Raw genomic sequence first — 25,754 nt, 5'->3', positions numbered from 1 at the left:
AAGTCAAGGATCCAGTTGCAGAGTGGAGAGCCAAGTCCTAGGTTTTGGAGCTTTGATATGAGCTTGGCTGGGATTATGGTGTTGAAGGCGGAGCTGTAGTCAATAAATAGGAGTCTGATGTAGGAGTCCTTGTTTTCAAGATGCTCTAGGGATGAGTGTAGGGCCAGGGAAATGGCGTCTGATGTGGACCAGTTGCGACGGTATGCGAATTGAAGTGGGTCAAGGCGTTCCGGGAGTATGGAGGTGATGCGCTTCGTGATCAACCTCTCAAAGCACTTCATCACAACTGACGTCAGGGCCACCGGGCGGTAGTCATTGAGGCATGTTGCCTGGTTCTTCTTTGGTACCGATATGATGGTGGTATTCTTGAAGCAGGTGGGGACCTCGGAGTGGAGTAGGGATAGGTTAAAGATATCTGTGAATACCTCTGCCAGCTAGTATGCGCAGGCTCTGAGTGCACGACTAGGGATCCCGTCCGGGCCCGTTGCTTCCATGGGTTCACTTTCAGGAAGGCCGATCTGACTTCGGAAACTGTGATGGTGGGTATAGGTGAATTATGGGCTGCTGGGGCACTCGACAGCGGATTGTTGGTTACCTGCTCAAACCGAGCATAGAATGCATTAAGTTCATCGGGGAGGGGTGCGCTGCTGCCAGAGATACTGCTCGGCTTCGCTTTGTAGCCCGTTATGTTGTTTAGTTCTTGCCACAACCGCCGAGAGTCTGTCTGTGACTCTAGCTTAGTTTGATATTCTCTCTTGGCATCTCGGATAGCTTTGCGGAGGTCGTACCTGGATTTCTTGTATGGGACAGGGTCGTCTGCCTTGAACGCCTCTGATCTGTCCTTCAGTAGGAAGTCAATCTCGCGGTTGAGCCATGGTTTCCGGTTGGGGAACGTACGTACTGCTTTCTTTGGCACGCAGTCGTCCACACATTTGCTGATGAAGTCTGTGACGGTGGTGGCATGCTCATTTAAGTTAGTCGCTGAGTTCCTAAATATGGACCAATCCACTGTCTCTAAGCAGTCAAGTAAGAGCTCTTCTGTCTCCTCGGACCAGCACTGCACAACCTTCTTAGCTGGATTCTCCCGCTTGAGTTTCTGCTTGTAAGCCGGGAGAAGGAGCACAGTCTTATGGTCTGATTTCCCAAAGTGCGGTCGGGGGATGGAATGGTAGGCGCCCTTGATTTTTGAGTAGCAGTGGTCAAGAGTGTTGTCGCCCCTGGTGGGACAGGAGATGTGCTGGTGGAATTTTGGCAGTACACTCTTGAGGTTGGCCTTGTTGAAGTCTCCGGCCATGATGAACAAGGCCTCCGGGTGTTCTGTTTCATAGTTGTTTATGACTGTGTACAGTTCAGTGTACAGTTTGTTTCAAATCACTAGCTTTCGGAGCACTGCTCCTTCCTCAGGTGAATGAAGAGGTGGGTTCATTGTCTCTGTCACTAAGCCTGGGGGCGTGTCCGTCATAGCCTGGGGGCGTGTCCGTCACTCAGCCTGGGGGCGTGTCCGTCACAGCCTGGGGGCGTGTCCGTCACTCAGCCTGGGGGCGTGTCCGTCACAGCCTGGGGGCGTGTCCGTAACTCAGCCTGGGGGCGTGTCTGTCACTCAGGCTGGGGCCCTGTCAATCACTCAACCTGGGGGCGTGTCTGTCACTCAGCCTGGGGGCGTGTCGTTCACAGCCTGGGGGTGTGTCTGCCACTCAGCCTGGGGGCGTGTCCGTCACTCAGCCTGAGGCCATGTCCGTCACTCACCCTGGGGCCGTATCCGTCACTCAGTTTGGAACCGTGTCCGTCACTCAGCCTGGGGCCTTCTCCGTCACTAAGCCTGGGGGCGTGTCTGTCACTCAGCCTGGGGGCGTGTCCGTCACTAAGCCTGGGGGCGTGTCTGTCACAGCTTGGGGGCGGGCTTCATGAGTTGATTGACAGGAAGTTGAAAGCGGGCAGACCGGAAGTTGTTTTCGCAGTTGGGCCCGGGGCGGCTGTGGGTGAGTGAGGCCTGGGAAATGCTGCTGTTAGCTGCCCGCCATCGGAGCTGGCAGCTACGGCTTCAGATTGCCCCTTTCGGCCTAATTGTGGGGCGGGAAGCGGTGTTGAGATCCGGCCTGTGTGGAGAGGCCGGGACTGGTGTGAGGCTGCGGTTCGGGCCGAGCCCCACAGGTACAGAGGTAGTCAAACTGGCTGAGAATTTATTAATATTCATTATATTAATATTCAGATTTTAGTTATGTAAATAGTCTCGGACATTGACTGGATTAACTCAGCAGAGTTCTGCTTACATGGAATCTCATCCTGGGACCTGATCCCCATCGACCCCTAGCAGCTGCCCTGTCACTCTCCCTCCTCCCCACCCCCACCCTTCCTGCCCCCCTCCCCACTCCCACCCTTCCTGCCCCCCTCCCTCCCTGCCCCCTCCCCCGCTCTACCCCTCAAGGCATCCACATGTCCTCCCTCGCCCCCTCACCCTTTCTCCCCCAATGTGTCCCCCCCAATGTTTCTCCCCTCCCCCCCGCAACATCCACCCCCCCGCAACATCCCCCCCACAACATCCCCCCCCGCAACATCCCCCCCCCCGCAACATCCCCCCCGCAACATCCCCCCCGCAACATCCCCCCCCGCAACATCGCCCCCCCCGCAACATCCCCCCCCCCGCAACATCCCCCCCCCCGCAACATCCCCCCCGCAACATCCCCCTCCCTCCCCAACATCCCCCTCCCTCCCCAACATCCCCCTCCCTCCCCAACATCCCCCTCCCTCCCCAACATCCCCCTCCCTCCCCAACATCCCCCAACATCCCCCTCCCTCCCCAACAGTCCAAAGATTTGCAGGTTAGGTGGATTGGCCATGATAAATTGCCCTTAGTGTCCAAAATTGCCCTTAGTGTTGGGTGGGGTTATTGGGTTATGGGGATAGGGTGGAGGTGTTGACCTTGGGTAGGGTGCTCTTTCCAAGAGCTGGTGCAGACTCGATGGGCTGAATGGCCTCCTTCTGCACTGTAAATTCTAAAAAAAATTCTATGATCCCCTCCCTCCCCAACATCCCCCTCCCTCCCCAACATCCCCCTCCCTCCCCAACATCCCCCTCCCGCCCCAACATCCCCCTCCCGCCCCAACATCCCCCTCCCGCCCCAACATCCCCCTCCCGCCCCAACATCCCCCTCCCGCCCCAACATCCCCCTCCCGCCCCAACATCCCCCTCCCGCCCCAACATCCCCCTCCCGCCCCAACATCCCCCTCCCGCCCCAACATCCCCCTCCCGCCCCAACATCCCCCTCCCGCCCCAACATCCCCCTCCCTCCCAACATCCCCCCCCCTCCCCAACATCCCCCTCCCTCCCCAACATCCCCCTCCCTCCCCAACATCCCCCTCCCTCCCCAACATCCCCCTCCCTCCCCAACAGTCCAAAGATGTGCAGGTTAGGTGGATTGGCCATGATAAATTGCCCTTAGTGTCCAAAATTGCCCTTAGTGTTGGGTGGGGTTATTGGGTTATGGGGATAGGGTGGAGGTGTTGACCTTGGGTAGGGTGCTCTTTCCAAGAGCTGGTGCAGACTCGATGGGCTGAATGGCCTCCTTCTGCACTGTAAATTCTAAAAAAAATTCTATGATCCCCTCCCTCCCCAACATCCCCCTCCCTCCCCAACATCCCCTCCCTCCCCAACATCCCCCTCCCCCCCCCAACATCCCCCTCCCCGCCCCAACATCCCCCTCCCGCCCCAACATCCCCCTCCCGCCCCAACATCCCCCTCCCGCCCCAACATCCCCCTCCCGCCCCAACATCCCCCTCCCGCCAACATCCCCCTCCCGCCCCAACATCCCCCTCCCGCCCCAACATCCCCCTCCCGCCCCAACATCCCCCTCCCGCCCCAACATCCCCCTCCCGCCCCAACATCCCCCTCCCGCCCCAACATCCCCCTCCCGCCCCAACATCCCCCTCCCGCCCCAACATCCCCCTCCCGCCCCAACATCCCCCTCCCGCCTCAACATCACCGTCCCGCCCCAACATCCCCCTCCCTCCCCAACATCCCCCTCCCTCCCCAACATCCCCCTCCCTCCCCAACATCCCCCTCCCTCCCCAACATCCCCCTCCCTCCCCAACATCCCCCTCCCTCCCCAACATCCCCCCTCCCTCCCCAACATCCCCCTCCCTCCCCAACATCCCCCTCCCTCCCCAACATCCCCCTCCCTCCCCAACATCCCCCTCCCTCCCCAACATCCCCCTCCCTCCCCAACATCCCCCTCCCTCCCCAACATCCCCTTCCCTCCCCAACATCCCCTTCCCTCCCCAACATCCCCTTCCCTCCCCAACATCCCCTTCCCTCCCAACATCCCCTTCCCTCCCAACATCCCCTTCCTCCCCAACATCCCCTTCCCTCCCCAACATCCCCTTCCCTCCCCAACATCCCCTTCCCTCCCCAACATCCCCTTCCCTCCCCAACATCCCCTTCCCTCCCCAACATCCCCTTCCCTCCCAACATCCCCTTCCCTCCCCAACATCCCCTTCCCTCCCCAACATCCCCTTCCCTCCCCAACATTTCCCCCCCTCCCCAACATTTCACCCCATCCCCAACATTTCACCCCATCCCCAACATTTCATAAGAACATAAGAACTAGGAGCAGGAGTAGGCCATCTGGCCCCTCGAGCCTGCTCCGCCATTCAATTAGATCATGGCTGATCTTTTGTGGACTCAGCGCCACTTTCCGGCCCGAACACCATAACCCTTAATCCCTTTATTCTTCAAAAAACTATCTATCTTTACCTTAAAAACATGTAATGAAGGAGCTTCAACTGCTTCACTGGGCAAGGAATTCCATAGATTCACAACCCTTTGGGTGAAGAAGTTCCTCCTAAACTCAGTCCTAAATCTACTTCCCCTTATTTTGAGGCTATGCCCCCTAGTTCTGCTGTCACCCGCCAGTGGAAACAACCTGCCCGCATCTATCCTATCTATTCCCTTCATAATTTTAAATGTTTCTATAAGATCCCCCCTCATCCTTCTAAATTCCAACGAGTACAGTCCCAGTCTACTCAACCTCTCCTCATAATCCAACCCCTCCAGCTCTGGGATTAACCTAGTGAATCTCCTCTGCACACCCTCCAGCGCCAGTACGTCCTTTCTCAAGTAAGGAGACCAAAACTGAACACAATACTCCAGGTGTGGCCGCACTAACACCTTATACAATTGCAACATAACCTCCCTAGTCTTAAACTCCATCCCTCTAGCAATGAAGGACAAAATTCCATTTGCCTTCTTAATCACCTGTTGCACTTGTAACCAACCTTCTGTGACTCATGCACTAGCACACCCAAGTCTCTCTGAACAGCGGCATGCTTTAATATTTTAATCGTTTAAATAATAATCCCGTTTGCTGTTATTCCTACCAAAATGGATAACCTCACATTTGTCAACATTGTAATCCATCTGCCAGACCCGAGCCCATTCACTTAACCTATCCAAATCCCTCTGCAGACTTCCAGTATCCTCTGCACTTTTCGCTTTACCATCCCAACATTTCCCCCTCCCCGACATTTCCCCCCCCCCCAACATTTCCCCCCCTCCCCAACATTTCACCCCTCCCCAACATTTCCCCCCATCCCAACATTTCCCCCCATCCCAACATTTCCCCCCCCAACATTTCCCCCCCCCCAACATTTCCCCCCCCCCAACATTTCCCCCCCTCCCCAACATTTCCCCCCTCCCCAACATTTCCCCCCTCCCCAACATTTCCCCCTCCCCAACATTTCCCCCTCCCCAACATTTCCCCCCTCCCCAACTTTTCCCCCTCCCCAACATTTGCCCTCTCCCCAACATTCCCCTTTCCCAACATTTCCCTCCCTCCCCAACATTTCCCTCCCTGCCCAACATTTCCCTCCCTGCCCAACATTTCCCTCCCTCCCCAACATTTCTCCCCCTCCCCAACATTTCCCCTCCTCCCCAACATTTCCCCTCCTCCCCAACATTTCCCCTCCTCCCCAACATTTCCCCCCTCCCCAACATTTCCCCCACTCCCCAACATTTCCCCCCCTCCCCATGGGGCTCCCACACCTATTCTCCCACCGATATACCCCCCATGTGCGCCCATTTTTTCCCCCTTGCGCCTCCCACCTTTTCTCCCCCCCTTGTGCCTCCTCCTTTTCTCCTCCCCTGACCCGCCCTGCATTGCGCCCCCTCACCTTTTCTCCCCCCATGCGGCCCCCCACCTTTTCTCCCACCCATTTGCCCCCACCTTTTCTGTCCCCTGCCCTCCCCACCTTTCTCTCCCCTGCCCCCCCACCTTTTCTCTCCCCTGTTCCCCCCACCTATTCTCTCCCCTGCCCCCCACCTTTTCTCTCCCCTGCCCCCCACCTTTCTACCTCCTTCTCCCCAGTGCCCCCCACCTGTTCTCCCCCGTGCCCACCCCCACCTTTTCTCCCCCCAATGCCCCCCACCCTTTCTCCCCCCAATGCACTCCACCTTTTCTCCCCCCACCTTTTCTTCCCCCCCCAATGCCTCCCACCTTTTCCCTTCCCCCAATGCCCCTCCACCTTTTCTCCCCCACCTTTTCTTCCCCCCAATGCCCCCCATCTTTTCTACCGCCATGCGTCCCACCACCTTTTCTTTCCCCTTGTGCCCCCCACCCCCTTGTGCCCCCCACCCCCTTGTGCCCCCTACCCCCTTGTGCCCCCCACCCCCTTGTGCCCCCACCCCCTTGTGCCCCCCCACCCCCTTGTGCCCCCCACCCCCTTGTGCCCCCCACCCCCTTGTGCCCCCCACCCCCTTGTGCCCCCCACCCCCTTGTTCCCCCACCCCTTGTTCCGCCACCCCCTTGTGCCCCCCGCACCCCCTTGTGTGTGTGCCCCCTTGTGCCCCCCGCCCCCTTGTGCCCCCTGCCCCCTTGTGCCCCCTGCCCCCTTGTGCCCCCCGCCCCCTTGTGCCCCCCGCCCCCTTGTGCCCCCCGCCCCCTTGTGCCCCCCGCCCCCTTGTGCCCCCCGCCCCCTTGTGCCCCCCGCCCCCTTGTGCCCCCCGCCCCCTTGTGCCCCCCGCCCCCTTGTGCCCCCCGCCCCCTTGTGCCCCCGCCCCCTTGTGCCCCCCGCCCCCTTGTGCCCCCCGCCCCCTTGTGCCCCCCCGCCCCCTTGTGCCCCCCGCCCCCCCCTTGTGCCCCCCGCCCCCTTGTGCCCCCGCCCCCTTGTGCCCCCCGCCCCCTTGTGCCCCCCGCCCCCTTGTGCCCCCGCCCCCTTGTGCCCCCCGCCCCCTTGTGCCCCCGCCCCCTTGTGCCCCCCGCCCCCCTTGTGCCCCCCGCCCCCCTTGTGCCCCCCGCCCCCTTGTGCCCCCCGCCCCCCTTGTGCCCCCCGCCCCCCTTGTGCCCCCCGCCCCCCTTGTGCCCCCCGCCCCCTTGTGCCCCCGCCCCCCTTGTGCCCCCCCCCCCTTGTGCCCCCGCCCCCTTGTGCCCCCGCCCCCTTGTGCCCCCGCCCCCCTTGTGCCCCCGCCCCCTTGTGCCCCCCGCCCCCTTGTGCCCCCGCCCCCCTTGTGCCCCCCGCCCCCCTTGTGCCCCCGCCCCCCTTGTGCCCCGCCCCCCTTGTGCCCCCGCCCCCTTGTGCCCCCGCCCCCTTGTGCCCCCCGCCCCCTTGTGCCCCCCGCCCCCTTGTGCCCCCCGGCCCCCTTGTGCCCCCCGGCCCCTTGTGCCCCCCGCCCCCTTGTGCCCCCCCCGCCCCTTGTGCCCCCCGCCCCCTTGTGCCCCCTGCCCCCTTGTGCCGCCCCGCCCCCTTGTGCCCCCCGCCCCCATTGTGCCCCCCGCCCCCTTGGTGCCCCCCGCCCCCTTGTGCCCCCGCCCCCTGTGCCCCCCCGCCCCCTTGTCCCCCCGCCCCCTGTGTGCCCTCCGCCCCCTTGTGCCCCCGCCCCCTTGTGCCCCCGCCCCCGTTGTGCCCCCGCCCCCTGTGCCCCCCGCCCCCTTGTGCCCCCGGCCCCCTTGTGCCCCCCGCCCCCCCTTGTGCCCCCCGCCCCCTTGTTCCCCCGCCCCCCCTTGTGCCCCCCGCCCCCCTTGTGGCCCCCTCCCCCCCCTTGTGCCCCCCCCCCCCCCCTTGTGCCCCCCCCCCCCCCTTGTGCCCCCCCCTCCCCTTGTGCCCCCCCCCCCCCCCTTGTGCCCCCCCCCCCCCCTGTGGCCCCCCCCCCCCCTTGTGCCCCCGCCCCCCTTGTGCCCCCGCCCCCCCTTGTGCCCCCGCCCCCCCCTTGTGCCCCCGCCCCCCCTTGTGCCCCCGCCCCCCCTTGTGCCCCCGCCCCCCCCTGGTGCCCCCGCCCCCCCTGGTGCCCCCGCCCCCCTGGTGCCCCCGCCCCCCCCTGGGGCCCCCGCCCCCCCCTTGCGGCCCCCGCCCCCCCCCCTTGCGGCCCCCGCCCCCCCCTTGCGGCCCCCGCCCCCCCCCCCTTGCGGCCCCCGCCCCCCCCCTTGCGGCCCCCGCCCCCCCCTTGCGGCCCCCGCCCCCCCCCCTTGCGGCCCCCGCCCCCCCCTTGCGGCCCCCGCCCCCCCCTTGCGCCCCCGCCCCCCCCTTGCGGCCCCGCCCCCCCCTTGCGGCCCCCCCCCCCCTTGCGCCCCCGCCCCCCCCTTGCGGCCCCCGCCCCCCCCTTGCGGCCCCCGCCCCCCCCTTGCGGCCCCCGCCCCCCCTTGCGGCCCCCGCCCCCCCCTTGCGGCCCCCGCCCCCCCCTTGCGGCCCCCGCCCCCCCCCTTGCGGCCCCCGCCCCCCCCTTGCGGCCCCCGCCCCCCCCTTGCGGCCCCCGCCCCCCCCTTGCGGCCCCCGCCCCCCCCTTGCGGCCCCCGCCCCCCCCTTGCGGCCCCGCCCCCCCCTTGCGGCCCCCGCCCCCCCCTTGCGGCCCCCGCCCCCCCCTTGCGGCCCCCGCCCCCCCCTTGCGGCCCCCGCCCCCCCCTTGCGGCCCCCGCCCCCCCCTTGCGGCCCCCGCCCCCCCCTTGCGGCCCCCGCCCCCCCCTTGCGGCCCCCGCCCCCCCCTTGCGGCCCCCGCCCCCCCCTTGCGGCCCCCGCCCCCCCCTTGCGGCCCCCGCCCCCCCTTGCGGCCCCCGCCCCCCCCTTGCGGCCCCCGCCCCCCCCTTGCGCCCCCGCCCCCCCTTGCGCCCCGCCCCCCCCTTGCGCCCCCGCCCCTCCTTGCGCCCCCGCCCCCCCTTGCGCCCCCGCCCCCCCTTGCGCCCCCGCCCCCCTTGCGCCCCCGCCCCCCACTTGCGCCCACCGCCCCCCTTGCGCCCCCGCCCCCCCTTGTGCCACCCCGCTCCCTTGTGCCACCCCGCTCCCTTGTGCCACCCCGCTCCCTTGTGCCACCCCGCTCCCTTGTGCCACCCCGCTCCCTTGTGCCACCCCGCTCCCTTGTGCCCCCCCCTCCCCTTGTGCCCCCCCCTCCCCTTGTGCCCCCCCCTCCCCTTGTGCCCCCCCCTCCCCTTGTGCCCCCCCCTCCCCTTGTGTCCCCCCCTCCCCTTGTGTCCCCCCGCCCCCTTGTGCCCCCCACCCCCCATGTGGCCCCCCCTCCCCATGTGTCCCCCCCTCCCCCATGAGCCCCCCACCCCCCATGAGCCCCCCACCCACCCCCATGAGCCCCCACACCCCCCAGGAGCCCCCCCACCCCCATGAGCCCCCCCACCCCCCATGAGCCCCCCCACCCCCCATGAGCCCCCCCACCCCCCATGAGCCCCCCCCACCCCCCATGTGCCCCCCCTCCCCCCATGTGCCCCCCCTCCCCCCATGTGCCCCCCCCCCCCCCATGTGCCCCCCCTCCCCATGTGCCCCCCCAACCCCCATGTGCTCCCCCACCCCCCATGTGCTCCCCCACCCTCCATGTGCCCCCCACCCCCCATGTGCCCCCCACCCCCCATGTGCCCCCCCACCCCCCATGTGCCCCCCCACCCCCCATGTGCCCCCCCACCCCCCATGTGTCCCCACCCTCCCCCCATGTGTCCCCACCCTCCCCCCATGTGTCCCCACCCACCCCCATGTGCCCCCCCCACCTTTTCTCCACCCATGTGCGCCCCCCCCCCCCCCCAACCTTTTCTCCCCTCGTGCACTGAGTCTATGTAGATACCGCTATCTTTGGAGTAGCTCTGACCTCAGTGCTGGCCGTTCTTCGCTTTAATTTTCACATTCCCAGGGTGCCCACTGCTTCCCTGGGTGATGAACTTCAGGTGCAGCCATCGGACTTGGCCACCCCCACTGAGATATGAAATATTTCCGCAAGAGGGGACAATCTGGACTCCATTCCGAGTCTCCTTGGCTCTGGGTTACACTATATCACCTATATGATAGGGTGCACTCAGATATGACCGGTTGAAGGGGTCCTTCTAAAATCCTGTCATTTTTGGTTGTTTCATCAGGCTTCCTGCACTTGGGTGGTCTCCGTACAGCTCTGTATAACTACATATTTGCCAAAAAACATGGGGGCAGCTTTGTCCTCCGGATTGAAGATACAGATCAGAGCCGTCTTGTACCAGGAGCAGCGGAAAGCATTGAGAACGTACTGGAGTGGGCAGGTATAATTAATGTTGGGAGGATGTCTTCAGACATTTATAATATAAAACTCTCAGTCTCTCTGTTACAAACCCCACTAAGTGTATGATTCACAGTTATCACAATCTTCCTCTTATAAACCTCAATCTCAGTGCAACACAATTTAAGACATTCTTGACTACACACCCTTGTTATAAATTTTTAGATTATAATAATCTTTATTGTCACAAGTAGGCTTACATTAACACTGCAATGAAGTTACTGTGAAAAGGCCCTAGTCGCCACATTCTGGTGCCTGTTCGGGTACATTGAGGGAGAATTCAGAATGTCCAATTTACGTAACAGCACGTCTTTCGGGACATGTGGGAGGAAACCGGAGCACCCGGAGGAAACCCACTAGGATACAGGGAAAACCTGCAGACTCCACACAGACAGTGACCCAAGCCGGAAATCGAACCTAGGACGCAACAGTGCTTCCCACTGTGCTACCGTTCTTTATGTCCTCCCTGTTGCACACACATAATATGTATCTCAGTTATCGCACACTGAATCAGTATAATGCTCTGCGTTATATGATTCCCTTTGTTGTGCACACAGTATAAGACTCTGGGTATCTCGCACACTGTTTTATTTGTCACACAGGTATCCCCCCTGATGAAAGCCCTCAGCGAGGGGGTCCCTATGGACCATACAAGCAGTCGGAGCGACTAGATCTGTACTTAAAAGCCACTGAGACTTTGGTAATGAAGAATGCAGCATATTATTGCTTCTGCAGCCCCCAGCGTCTAGAAATATTGAAGAAGGAAGCATTGAGAATGAGACAAACACCAAAGTAGGTTTAAAGGCATTTTTGTTCTTCAATTTTACTGTCTCACCTCCTCCAAAGCATAGTCTCGCTATCATCCCCAGCACCTCATCCCCTTCCACAGCGCCTTTCCACACAGTTGCAGGAGGTGTAGTACTTGGCTCTTTACTCCTCTCTTCCTTGTCCACAGGGCCCCCAAATTCTCCTAGCTGAAGCAGCGATTTAGTTGTGTTTTTTTCAATTTCGTATTCTGTATTCACTACTCACAAAGTGGTCTCCTGTACTTTGGGGACCAGGTTAACACTGGGTGATCAATTTGTGGAACACTTCTGCTCAGTCCGCAAGCATGATCCTGACCTTCCTGTTGCTTGCCGTTTCAATTTACCATCTTGATCATGTTTCTTGTCTTGTCCTGCCACAATGTTCCAGTGAAGCCCAACACATGCTGGAGAAACAGCACCTCCACTCCCAACCCAAGTTGGAGGAATAACACCTCACAGAAGGTTTACAGCAGAGAATTCTTCCGATTCGGCACTTTTCAGCCTTCTGGACTCGTGATTGATTTCAACAATTTTAGGTCATGAATTCTGTCCTCCATTTTGAACATTTTTCCCCAAAGGCGAGTTTGTATCTTGTTTTCATGTTTTTACTTTCAGAGCTGTCCTTTATTCTGTTATTAAAGTAAAGTATGTAAGTAAACTCAAAACTTTAAATCTTTTTCTCCCACCAAAGATGCTGCCAGATCTGCTGAGTTTTTACAGCACTTTCTGTTGTTATGCCAAAGTAGGTTTGAAGCTGGGAGCTGTCCATGGACATGGTCATTTATTTTTCTTTTTCTTTGATTTTGTTTCTTTACTTGGAAGGGGGCTCAGCCATGATCATAGAATGAGGACATTTGGCCCATCGAACTGCACCGACCCTCCGAAAGAGCACCCTCCTACCCAGGCCCATTCCCCCACCCTATCCCCGTAACCCCACCTAACATTGGACACTAAGGGGCAATTTAGCATGACCAATCCACCTAAACTGCGCATTTTGTTTGGACTGTGGGATGAAATTGGAGCACCCAGTGGAAACCCACACAGCCATAGGGAGAACGTGCAAACTCCATATAGACAGTCGCCAAAGGTCAGAATCAAACTTGGGTCCCTGGCTCTGTGTGGCAGCTGCGCCAACCACTGTGCCAGCGTGCTGGCCCGATTGAATGGCAAACCAACTTGATTGGCTGAATGACCTTCTCATGTTCCTGTGACTCCTTAGTGTTTACTGTGGAGAAATTGACCTGGACCGCCTGCAACCTACTGCCCTATCCCCACACTCACTAACCCAACCCCTACCTCCCATTACCCCAATCTCTTCAATCATCTCACTTTCCATCACACTGCCAACTAGTACCATCTAGGTCTGATTGCCTAAAGAAATTGTAGAAAAATTGTTTTAAAATGTATGTGCTGCCATTGCACTCTGCTTGTGATACAAATGCTGTCCCTTTTTAGGTATGATAACCGCTGTAGGCACCTGACTTTGAAACAGATCGAGGAGCGACTGGCACAAGGATGCCCACATGTTATTCGATTTCGCATGGAGGAGGGTGCCCAGCCCTTCGAAGATCTAGTGTATGGAGTAAATAGACTGGAGCCTGCCAGTGTGGAGGGAGACCCTGTGATCATTAAGGCGGATGGGTTTCCAACATATCACTTAGCAAACGTAGTTGATGATCACCACATGAAGATCAGCCATGTTCTGCGGGGCACTGAGTGGCTCACTTCCACATCCAAACACTTGCTAATGTATAGGGCCTTCGGCTGGGACCCACCAGCTTTTGCTCACCTTCCTCTTCTACTGAACAAAGATGGCAGCAAACTGTCCAAACGTCAGGGCAATCTGTTAATCCAGAACCTTTCCCAGAATGGATTCCTGCCAGAAGCTTTACTGGACATTGTCACCAACAGTGGATCTGGCTTCTCAGGTGCTGTGAATAGGGAAAGGTTTTTACTGTATCTAGAATGTGTTGTACAGAGATGGTACCAGACTGTACACAGACTGGATTGTGTTACATACGGGTCTGTGTACAGGCTGGGATATGTTGCACACAGGACTGCACACGCTGAGTTGTGTTGCACACAGGACTGCGTAGGCTGGGTTGGTTGCGTAGCACATGGGACTGCGCAGGCTGGGTTGTGTTGCGCGCGGGCTGGGTTGCGTTGCACACAGGACTGTGAACGGGTTGGGTTGCACATGGGACTGTGCACAGGTTGGGTTGGGTTGCACATGGGACTATGCACAGGCTGGGTTGTGTTGTACATGGGGCTGTAAACAGGTTGTATTATTCAAAGGCTCGTTATTTAGAAGTACGTTAACTTGAGTATTGCTGAAAAAGAGAAACATTTTGTTGAAGCTTTTTGGCTTGCAGTCGTCAGGAAAGTTTGTAAGAATACAATGTAAGCAAAAACAACAAATTTATACTATTTGAGAAGAAAATGCTGATTTTGTTGGCACGTTGTCTCTGATTGTTAGAAGCGTTGCTATGGGAATGCACCAGTTGATGGTGAATGATAGTTGACTGCCAAGCACTGGTTAAAATTTAAACCAGATAGCTTGACTCAGATTGATCAAACAATGAATCGGCGAATGACTGTCACTTATTTTGTCCAGCAAAAACAAGCGCAAAGTGTGTAAATGTTGGCCATGATTTGGAGATGCCGGTGTTGGACTGGGGTGAGCACAGTAAGAAATCTTACAACACCAGGTTAAAGTCCGACAGGTTTGTTTCAAACACTAGCTTTCGGAGCACTGCTCCTTCCTCATTCACCTGAGGAAGGAGCAGTGCTCCGAAAGCGTGTGTTTGAAACAAACATGTTGGACTTTAACCTGCTGTTGTAAGACTTCTTACAGGTGAATGAAGAGGTAGGTTCCAGAAACATATACATATATAATATATATATATATATATAGACAAAGTCAAAGATGCAAGACAATACTTTGAATGCGAGCATTAGCAGCTAAATAAGTCTGTACAATTCCAGAGAGTGGGTAATCCCAGGTTAAAGAGGTGTGAATTGTCTCAAACCAGGACAGTTGGTAGGATTTTGCCAGCGTTCTCTAAGGCTGCCTTCAGGACGTGCGACAACGCAGAATTGCCGAGCAGAAACTTATAACCAAGTTCCGCACACATGAGTACGGCCTCAACCGGGACCTTGGATTTATGTCGCATTTCATTCACCCCCCACCATCTGGCCTGGGCTTGCGAAATCCTACCAACTGTCCTGGTTTGAAACAATTCACACCTCTTTAACCTGGAATTGCACCTCTTTCTGGAATTGTAAAGACTTAATTAGCTGCAAATGCTCGCATTAAAAGTATCGTCTTGCATCTTTGACTTTGTCTATATATATATATATATTATGTTTCTGGAACCTACCTCTTCATTCACCTGTAAGAAGTCTTACAACAGCAGGTTAAAGTCCAACATGTTTGTTTCAAACACACGCTTTCGGAGCACTGCTCCTTCCTCAGGTGAATGAGGAAGGAGCAGTGCTCCGAAAGCTAGTGTTTGAAACAAACCTGTCAGACTTTAACCTGGTGTTGTAAGATTTCTTACTGTGCTCACCCCAGTCCAACACCGGCATCTCCAAATCATGGCCAACATTTACACACTTTGCGCTTGTTTCTGCTGGACAAAATAAGTGACTTTGTTGATATATATGTTTCTGGAACCTACCTCTTCATTCACCTGAGGAAGGAGCAGTGCTCCGAAAGCTAGTGATTCGAAACGACCCTGTTGGACTTTAACCTGGTGTTATAAGACTTCTTACTGTGTAAATGTTATTTCTGACTGCAAAGAACAGGGTTCTGTGCAGTAATATATGTAGCTTCCAATGTAGGCAAATGCACCACACTGAGAGTCCGATTGACAATCTTAAACTGGTTGTCAGCGTAATTCCTAGTACACTGAGGATTATTTATCAAGTGCTGTCCAATAGCAAAATCAAATTTCATGTTGGATACTGTGTTTTGAGTTTTGCAAACACGGGCTGGTTGAGTAAGGTCTGTAACTTGCCCGTTGCGAACAATGGAAGGCACAAGCTGTTCTTTGTAGACAGAAACAACATGTACACCCACTGTGCCTGTTTCAGCTAAACAAAATAAATGACAACCATTCATTGGTTCATTAAATTTCAAACAAGGCTTGACACCAGTCACCAGTGCTTTCTCCATCGCAACACCTCTCCTGATCAGAGTCCAATTGTCAAGCAATCAGCACGTTCTTCTCATACAGTATAAATTGTTGTTTTCTCTTGCGTTTATCCTTGAAAATTGTCCTGATGCGTGCAACACTAAAAGCTTTGACAAAAATGTTGCTTTCTGAGTAATATTCACAGGATAGTGTACAGAGTGGAGTAATTGTCTACAGGATAGTGCAAGCTTGAGAGCAGCATGGATACCAGCTGGCAGCAGGTATTTCACTCTCCTGGTCCTCTCCTTGTGAAATGATGTGAAGTCTCCGAGATAAGTTGGAGAAAATGGAAAAGAAATGCCAAGTGAAGTGAAGACTGTGTGAAAACCTGTTCTCTTTATTTTGGGTTTACAGGAAATCGGCTGGGTCGAATCCTGGAGGAACTGGTTAGCGAGTTTGATGTGACCAAGATCACAACCCACTCTGCACTCTTGGATCTTGATAAACTGCCAGAGTTCAATAGGTGTGTAAATATTCAAGTGTGGAACATATACACACGCATACACTTTAAACACATTTCTGCCCAGGTATCATCAGCAAGCGTTCTGCCCTCGCTCCCTGCCTCCCACAAGTGCTGCCAGTATGTGCTGTATTCTGTTTTTGCTATCCTGCACCAGAAGTGGGTGTCATTACTGTCAAAATGCATATTCATTTTGTTCTACCTATTTGCACTATTAATCTAAGTATTACACCCAGTGATAAAGTTTTAAAAGTTGTCAAGGCCAATGTTTGTAAATGGAGTGGGAAACCCCCAGCTGGTGTGGTGCTTCGTGGCTGAACTGTCACCTCTGAGAATGAGGATCCTTGATCAAGCTGAAATGTGGAGCAGCGCATATCATCCAGACAAAGCATTGGGAGAGTGATGCTCTGTCTGAAGTACTGCCATTGAGTAGCACATTAAATAGAGGCACCATCAATCTGTACAGGTGGATGCTAGCTGTTGTTGGATTTTGCTGCAGTGACTGTAAAGCAGTTCATTGGCATTGAAGTACTTTTGGGACGTCCTGTGGATGTGTTATAGAGATGCAAGCCTTTTACTGAACCGTACAGACTGACAGTCTCGGATTTGATTCGTGGTCTGCACTGAGTTAGCTAATAATCTCCATTCTACTGCAACTAGACTCAATATTCTTGGGTTGATGAGGAAAAGAATCAGCCAGGGCCCATCCAATTAGTACACAGAATGGGATGGCCCTTGCAGTGGAGTGAGATATAAGTACATACATATTGTTTGGAGTGGGAGTAGGCCATTCGGCCCCTTGAGTCTGCTTATTCAGCCCAACAAGCCTGCTCCACCATTCAGTAAGATCATGGCTGATCTGATTGAGGCCTCAAATCAACTTTCCTACATGTCCTGGATTACTTTAAATCCCCTTGTTGGTCAAGAATGTATCCACATCTGTCTTAAAAATATTCAATGACCCTGCCTCCACTGCTGCTTAGAAAGAGAGTTCCAAAGACTCGCTTTGACAAAGGATCATCTGGATCTCTCCCTACAGATGCTGCCAGACCTGCTGAGATTTTTCAGCATTTTCTCTTTTGGTTCCAAAGATTCACAACCCTCCGAGAGAAAATTTCTCCTAATCTCTGTCTTGTATACCATAGAATCCCTATAGTGCAGCAGGATGCCATTCAGCCATTGAGTCTCACTGACATTTTGAAAGAGCACCCTACTTAGGGTCACACCCTTGCTCTATCTCCGTAAGCCAACCCAACCTGCACATCTTTGGACTCAAAGGGGTAATTTAGCAGGGCCAATCCACCTAACCTGCACATCTTTTGTGACTGTGGAAAGAAATTGCAGCACCTGGAGGAAACCCACACAGTTACCCAAGGCTGGAGTCAAATTTGCTCCCTGGCCCTTCCCTTTGCAATAAACACCAACATTCCAATTGCCTTGTCACTTGATGCACCTGCATAAATGTACCAGGACACCCAGATCCCTCTGTACCTCACAGTTACGTACATATGTATACAAACATACGAATTAGGAACAGGAGTAGGCCACTCAATTCCTCAGGCCTGTTCTGTTATTCAATAAGATAATGGCTGATCTAATTGTAACCTCAACCTCATTCCTGCCTACATCCAATAACCTTTCACCCTCTTCTGAATCCGTAATCAATCTAGCCCTGCCTTGAAAATATTCAAAGATTCTGTTTTTTTGAGGAAGAGAGTTCCAGAGACTCTTAGCCCTCTTGAGAAAAAACATTTCTCCCTTATTTTAAAACAGTGACCCCCTAGTTCTAGATTCTCTGACGTGAGGAAACATTCTCTCCCTATCCAACTTGTCAATATCCCTCAGGATCCTATATGTTTCAATCAAGTTGCCTCTTACTCTTCTAAACTCTCGTGGATACAAACCTAAACTGTCCAACCTTTCCTTTTAAGATAACCCACTCATTCCTGTTATTAGTCGAGTAAATCTTCTCTGACGTGCTTCTAATACTTTTACTTCTTTCCTTAAATAAGGACACTAATATTGGACCCAATATTCCAGATGTAGTCTCACCAATGTTCTGTATAACTGAAGCAGAACTTCCTACTTACTCAATCCCCTCACAATAACATTCTATTAGATTTCTAATTACTTGCTGTACCTGTATGAAGGGGGTGTCCTGAGATGAGATCCCTGAAAACCGGATAACACTAGGATAACACTAGAATAGTTCTACATAAGTTAGTTTATTAAAGATTGCGATTAATCATAGAACGTATATCCAGTAATCATTATTAACCATTAAACATTTATTTTTAGGACATAGCAGTAATAAGCATTCAAACTCTTGCTACAAGCAGTGGCCACAATGCATGATGGGATTTAAGCTAGCTTACTTGCCTATGTTTTTCAGACAAACAGGGATTCAGCAGAAATAGTGTGGTCAGCAATAACACGGTCAGCTCAGTAAACAGTTCTTATCAATGTCCCCAATATCCTGTCTTAGAGAATCCATGGTGTAAAGAGGAACCAACTTTGGCATCTTGCCCCTAAATGACCAATGAGGTGGGCAGGAACTGGCTGCGACACGTAAGCTGGGAATGTCAGAAAAACAACTTTATAATGGACACAGTATCCTAGTAAACAACAGGTGGAAGGATGGGATGAAATTATGAGCTGATCACAGTCATCATTTTAATTTTACTGGTCAATATTAAATTGACAGCTCCAAGGATTGGATCAAGTCCAACTGGGGTGGGCTATTTATTTTTGGAAAACGCTATAATTGGTATGCTTGTACCAGTGTCAGACAGTGATTTTTGCATTTATCCAGATCTCTCCCATGTACATGGACCAAGCTTGGAATAATAAAGCCATCTTAACCGGAGTTAATGTGTGTTTGCAGTTCTGTGTGTTCAGCTGAGCTGTAACTAAGAGGGAGGAACCCCACGTAAAAGCTATCTCAATACTCAGGCCTTGGAAACGTTCCTACACTGCACTCTAGTCTTTTGTGATTCATGCACTCGGACTCCCAGATCCCTCTGCACCTCGGAGCTCTGCAATCCCTCACTATTTAGATAATAAGCTTTTTTATTCTTCCTGCTAAATGAACAATTTCACATTCTAACACATTATACTCCATTTGCCAGATTTTGCCCACTCACTTCACCTATCTATGGCACTTTTGTAGCTTCTTTGTGTCCTCTTTACAATTTACGTTCCTACCTATCTGCGTCATCAGCAAATTTAGTCAACAGACCTTCAGTCCCTTCATCTATAAATTGTAAAATGTTGAAGCCCTAGTACTGATTCATGTGGCACATTACTCGCCACATCCTGCCAACCAGAAAAAGACCCATTTCTGCCACCTGTTTGCTGTTAACTAGCCAATTTTCAATCCATTCCCATAGTTACCTCCTGCACCAGGAGCCTTTATTTTCTGGAATAACCTTTGATGTGGCACCTTTATCCATGTCTTCTGGAAATCTAAGTACAGTACAGCCACTGGTTCCCCTTTATCCACAACACGTGTGATTCCTTCAAAGAACTCCATCTCTAAACAGGCAGCATGATAACACAGTGGTTAGCACAGTTGCTTCACAACTCCAGGGTCCCAGGTCCGATCCCGGCTTGGGGTACTGTCTGTGTGGAGTTTGCATGTTTTCCCCTTGTCTGCGTAGGTTTCCTCCAGGTGCACCGGTTTCCTCCCAGAGTCCAAAGATGTGCGGGTTAGGTAGATTGGCCATGCTGAATGGCCCTTAGTGTCCAAAAAGGTTAATTGGGGTTACTGGGTTACAGGGATATGGTGGCGGCGTGGGCTTGAGTAGAGTTCTCTTCCAAGGGCTGGTGTAGACTCAATGGGCTGAATGGCCTCCTCCTGCAGTGTAAATTCTATGAACGTGAGTTTTGCAATTTCTCTCCATTTAAATAATATGCTCCTTTTCTAGCCTTCCTGCCAAAGTGGACAACTTCCTGCTTTCCCACATTATACACCACCTGCTAAATATTTGCCCACTCACTTAACCTATCTCCATCCCTTCGCAGACTTTCATATGAGCAATGTTGGATGAGGTAGCAGAGGAAACAGTTCCCCAGCAGAGAGTTGATGCTTTTGGGAGAGAAGGGGAGGAGCTCTCTTTCACAAATGCCGTTTGATGCTAAATAAGACGTTAATTTTAAATCTGACATCTGGATTTATGTTAACCACGGGTGTTGAGTAATATGGGGCAACGATGTGCATATTTGTCATCATCTCATTGAATGATAGAATAAGCTTGAGATGCTGAATAGCTGATTCCTTTTCCTATATTCCTATCCTTACCCACCTGATGTCTTCCCATATTCTTCAGGCGTATAAAAGAATGGAAGTCTTGAAATGAAAAAGTCTTGCTACTCACTTCACAACATCAGCATCACAGATGCCAATTTGTTCACCCCATGTGATATCAAGAAATGGCTGAAGGCACTGGATACTTCAACAGCTATGTGGCCTGACAACATTCTGGCAATAGTACTGAAGACTAGTCAAGCTGTGCGTTACAACACTGGCACCGAGCCAGCAATGTGGAAAATTGCCCAGCTAAATTCTATCTACAAAAATAAGGACTTAAGTCCAACCTGGCCAATTACCACCTCATCAATCTACTTTTGATACCAGTGCAGTGATGGAAGGTGACATTGACAGTGTCGTCAAGTGGTTCTTACTCTGTAATAACCTGCTCACTGACACTCAGCTAGGGTCCAGAAAGGTCAGTCAGTTTCCAACCTCATTACAGCCTTCGTCCAATCATGGACAAAAGAGCTTAATCAACACGTGAAGTGAGAGTGACTGCCCTTGACAATAAGGGAGCATTTGATTGAATGTGATATCAAGGAGCCCTAGAATCGGTCGGGTGGGTGGGGGGCTCTCCATTAGTTGGAGTCATACCTAGCACAAAGGAAGGTGATTGCTGGGGGTCAATCATCTCACACAAGACATTGGTGTAGGAGTTTGTCAGGGAACTGTTCACTTTAGCTGTTTCATCAATGACCTTCCCTCCATCTAAGTTCAGAGGTCATATTCATGGAGCTTTACAGCACAGAAAGAGCCCTTCGGTCCATCGTGTCTGCACTGGCCATCAAGCACCTATCTATTCTGATCCCATTTTTTAGCACTTGGCCTGTGCTATGACGTTACAAGTGCTCATCAAAATACTTCTTAACTGTTGTGCGGGTTTCTGCTACCCTTTCAGGCAGTAAGTTCCAGATTCCTACCACCCTCCGGGTGGAAAAGCTTGTCCTCAAATCCCCTCTAAATGTCCTGCCCCTTACCTTAAATCTATGCCCCCTGGTTATTGACCCCTTAACTAAGGGGAAAGGTTTCTTCCTATCAATCCTGTCTATGTACCTCATAATTTTGTGCACCTCGATCAGGTTCCTCCTCAGTCTTCTCTGCTCTAAGGAGAACAACGCTAGAGTAACCAGCCTCTCTTCACAGCAAAACCTAAAAAGAAGCCTTTCTGCACTGTACAATAAATGAAAACAAACAGCAAAGTATATAATTTTGAAAATGGCAATAACAAATTAAAAAAAAAAAAAAATCCAATTAAGGAGCAATTTAGCGTGGCCAATCCACCTAACCTGCACATCTTTGGGTTGTGGGAGTGATACCCACGCAAACACGGGGAGAATGTGCAAACTCCACACGGACAGTGACCCGAGGCTGGAACCTAACCCGAGGCCGGAACCAAACCCGGTCCTCGGCGCCGTGTGACAGCGGTGCTAACTACTGCAACACCATCACCTCCACCTTCTTAAGGGCAATTAGGGATGGGCAATAAATGCTGGCCTAGCCAGTAATGCTCACATCCTGTGAATATATTTTTTAAAAGTCTGCAGAGCATTGGTGAAACCATACCTAGAGTACAGTGCCTAGTTTTGGTCACTTAAGGAGGGGCATACTTGCATTGCAGACAGTTCAGAGAAGATTGATCCTACTGATTTCTGGGATGGAGTGGTTGTCTTATGACGAAAGGTTGAGCAGGTTGAGCTTTTCCTCATTGGAATTTAGAAGAATGAGAAGTAATCTTATTGAAGCATATGAGATTCTGAGGGGAAGTGGTAGGGTAGATGATGGGAGAATGATTCTTCTCATGAGGGAATATAGAACTAGAGGACACAGTTTCAAAATAAGGGGTCTCGGAGGGGTCTTAGTGCTTGGAATTCTCACCCTCAGACAGCAAATGGAGGCTGGGTTATTGATTTATATTCAAGACTCAATTTGACAGATTTTAATTGACGAGGAAGTTGATGGTTTTATGGGGATAGGTAGGAATGAGGAGTTAAGGCCGCATCAGAATGACTATGATCTTTTTGACTGGCGGAGAAGGCACGAGGGGCCAAATTGTCTACTCCTTACTCTTATTTCTTATGTTCTTACGTAGGATTCATTTGCGGCAGCGTGTTGAGGATGTTAGCTCACGGCAACAGCTAGTGACAGAGCTGCAAGCGCTGGTTGCGAAGGCATTTGGTGACGAGCTGATTGATGGCGAGGCCCTGTGCACTGACTATGTAGAACGGGTGCTGTTACATCGTAAGGTGAGAACAATGTCATTTTCAATTTCCCCTCTTTGTGGACTGCCTCAGCCCAGAGACAGGTAATTGGCCTGGCCTGCTAATATGTAAGTGCAGGAACGATTATCCTGTGCAGGATTGGTGTTGGTCCTTTCACATGGAACCCTAGAATGGGAATTGGGGGAAAACTCTCCGTTGGTTGGAGTCATACCTAGCACAAAGGAGAGATGGTTGTGGTTGTTGGAGGCCAATCATCTGTCATGGGATCATTCCTGATGAGTTCATAGAAATCATAGACAAGTTGCAGCACAGAAGGAGGCCGTTCGGCCCATCTTATCCGTGCCAACCCTAGGACACCCAAGTGCCCTTTCTAATCCCTTCCTGCATCCGGTCCATAGGCCTGTAGCTTAGAGCATTTAAGGTGCAGATTGAGATCCCTTTTAAAAGAGTTCAGGATCTCTGCCTCCACCACCAATTCGGGCAGCAAATTCCAGACTCCCACTACCCTCTTGAGGAAAAACATTTTTACTCATGTCCCCTCTACACCTTCTGCGACTGACCGTGAATCTATGTCCCTTAGTTCTAGAGTTCTTCACCAGGGGAAACAATTTTATCCTGTCCACCCTATTTCTTCCCTTGTAATTTTGTACACCTCAATTAAGTTACCCCTCAGCCTTCTTTATTCCAAGGAAAATAACCCCAACCTATCCAATCTCTCCTTGTAGCTAAACTTTTCTAGCCCTGGCAAAATTCTTGTAAATTTGAGTTCTTCAGACTCGTGTGCTATTCCCAACCATTATCAGCTGTTTCATCAATAACATTCCCTCCATCATATTGTCAGAGGTGGGGATGTTTGTTAATGATTGCACCATGTTCAGCATCATTTGCAACTCCCACACTGCAGCAGTCTGGGTCCATATAGGGTTCACACCCAAGATATATCAGTGGAAGTCCAGTTTTAATAAACTACAAGATCTAGTTCCTAAATTGGATGTGTTTTTTATGCTGGGCAGGGCCACATCACTCGTTTGCAGGATCTGGTGTCACCCGCCTACTCATACCTGTGGATCAGACCTGTTGTGCTCCGTCAGCAAATGCTGAACTTGTCAACGGAGGGAGAGAAGATCTGTAGTGTGGTGGTGCGGTAAGTGTCTGCCTACACTGAAGTTGTTTTTAGAAATTAATTTACAGGATGTGGACGTCGCTGGCTAGACCTGCATTATTGCCCATCCTGAGTTGCCCTTCAGAAGGTGGTAGTGAGCCGCCCAAAAAATACTTTTCACTGTACCTCGCTCGGTACACGTGACAATAAATAAACACATTGCAGCACAGGGGCTCCCTGAAGACATTGATAAAAACCGAACATTACCTATTGGTGAATACTGAACAGCGATAACAAGGTGCAACAAAATAGCCGGCATAGTTATTATGTTATAAATAGCACCTTTATATTATACTCTTGTGGAACTGGTGAATGATTACTGACATTTGTCCGGTATCGGCACCTACCCATGATGAATGTGGATGCATAAGTGTTGGCGGCTGCACTACTTTTCCTATCTGTCCCATTTTCTCTGTTCCCCTGCCCCGGCTTCCTCTTTACCACTCTGCCTGTCTGTCTCTCTACCTTTGTTTCTCTTTATCCCTGTATCTCTGTCACTCTGTGTCTCTGTCTCCTTTTTTCTTTGTCTCTATCTGTCTCTCTGAGTCTCTCTCTCTTTTCTTCTCCTTCCCTCACTCTTCTTCCAACTCAGCAGGCAGAATTCTTCCCATCTTGAAATGAAAATCGCTTATTGTCACGAGTAGGTTTCAATGAAGTTACTGTGAAAAGCCCCTAGTTGCCACATTCCAGCACCTGTCCGGGGAGGCTGGTACGGGAATCGAACCGTGCTGCTGGCCTGCCTTGGTCTGCTTTAAAAGCTAGCGATTTAGCTCTGAGCTAAACCAGCCCCTGTCTGAGCTAACCAGCCCCTGTCTTCCATGATGTTCCCCCTTACACTAACCACACCAAACCCCCCCCCCCCCCCCCCCCCCCCCCCACTGCATCTCCCTCGAGGCAGGGCATCCTGTAAGTCAGTTTTACAAATTCAGATTTACTGTGAGCTAATTGGAACTGATCCTTTGAATTCCAGTTTGCTCCAGACCTGGCCGAATGACAGTGTGACCCCAGCCGAGTTGAACTCTGAACTGAGAGCGCTGCAGGCACAGTTCACAGGCACCAAGTACAGTGTAATGATGAAGTTTCTTCGACTGGTTCTCAGTGGACAGCAGGTAAGGAGCTGAAGAGATTTACCCAGGATGAGGGACTTCAGCTGCCTGGAGAGACTGGAGAAGCTAGGATTGTCCTCATTAGAGCAGAGAAGGCCAAAGGGAGATTTGATTGAGGTGATCAAAATTTTGACTAGATGTGATGGAGTAGAGAAGGAGAACTACTTTAACAGGCAGGAGAATCGGAAACTAGAGGAGGGGGATGTATTTTATTTTTTACTCGGCAAGTTTATATCAGTAATTTGTAGGGCAATGAGGAAAGTGGAGGTGTGGGGGGGAATTGGGACTAACTGAATAGTTCTTTGAGAGAACTGACAGACACAATGGGCCAAACAGCCTCCAGTACTGTAAAGTTATATGATTAAAGGCACAATGTCCAATCCAGCACCCTGTGGACAGAGAGGAAAGGATCTAATAGCTGGGGCATGCAGGGAAAGTTGCCGTTGGGAAGGATATTTTAAGTAAATAGCATTGCAAGTTTTAATGTTTTTCTCATACTGTTTTCGTGGAACTGATTCTGTTTTTGCTTCCTTGCAGCAAGGGCCAAGTGTGGCTGAGATGATGCTTTCATTAGGTCCTAAAGAGGTGTGTCAACGTCTGCAGCGAGTGATCATCAATTGACCACAGGCGTTCTCCTGTGACCTGTATACTTGGGAGGTCAAGTGTGATGTACTGCCCCGGACTTGTATGAATGCTTTTCTCTGCTGATAATCCAAGAAGGGGGAAAAACATGTATCAAAACTACTTGTATTCCAGGGAGCAGCCACTTGGTGTATTAATGACCTCTTACCATGTTGGGTTCTATCTTCCTCTGGCAAGGAGAGCTGGGGGATAATTGAGTTGTACTTCAGTTGGGAGGGAAGAAACACCTCCATTCCTGCACACACTGCCCTGTGAGACTCGTCTGCTTTCAGTCTCAAACCTGGGACTGTTGGACCGTACACAGTTTCCTGTGCTTTGGTTATCTCACTGCTGAGGACCTCAGGC

The 25,754-nt window shown here is 52.8% G+C and overlaps 1 protein-coding gene across 1 annotated transcript; it reads left to right on the top strand.

The window, feature by feature from the left end:
- The first annotated feature begins 1,933 nt into the window (after positions 1 to 1,933).
- ears2 (glutamyl-tRNA synthetase 2, mitochondrial) lies at positions 1,934 to 25,490 on the top strand. Its single transcript, XM_038820275.1, has 9 exons — positions 1,934 to 2,151; positions 10,334 to 10,489; positions 11,109 to 11,298; positions 12,768 to 13,240; positions 15,863 to 15,971; positions 22,370 to 22,523; positions 23,513 to 23,643; positions 24,632 to 24,770; positions 25,305 to 25,490. The coding sequence occupies exons 1-9, from the start codon at positions 1,998 to 2,000 to the stop codon at positions 25,386 to 25,388; spliced, it is 1,590 nt and encodes a 529-aa protein (XP_038676203.1). The 5' UTR covers positions 1,934 to 1,997; the 3' UTR covers positions 25,389 to 25,490.
- The last annotated feature ends 264 nt before the right edge of the window (positions 25,491 to 25,754 follow it).

This window comes from Scyliorhinus canicula, chromosome 15, assembly GCF_902713615.1.
Source record: "Scyliorhinus canicula chromosome 15, sScyCan1.1, whole genome shotgun sequence".
NCBI lineage: Eukaryota > Metazoa > Chordata > Chondrichthyes > Carcharhiniformes > Scyliorhinidae > Scyliorhinus > Scyliorhinus canicula.
Note: the sequence above shows the minus strand (reverse complement) of the source record. Positions and strands in the feature narration are given on the sequence as shown.

What these genes read in the sequence shown, in the direction of transcription:
- ears2 (XM_038820275.1), top strand. Translation starts at nt 1,998, where the DNA reads ATGCTGCTGTTAGCTGCCCGCCATCGGAGCTGGCAGCTACGGCTTCAG. An exon ending in GAACGTACTGGAGTGGGCAG is followed by an intron (nt 10,490 to 11,108) that starts GTATAATTAATG and finishes TTTGTCACACAG; the next exon opens with GTATCCCCCCTGATGAAAGC. An exon ending in AGAATGAGACAAACACCAAA is followed by an intron (nt 11,299 to 12,767) that starts GTAGGTTTAAAG and finishes GTCCCTTTTTAG; the next exon opens with GTATGATAACCGCTGTAGGC.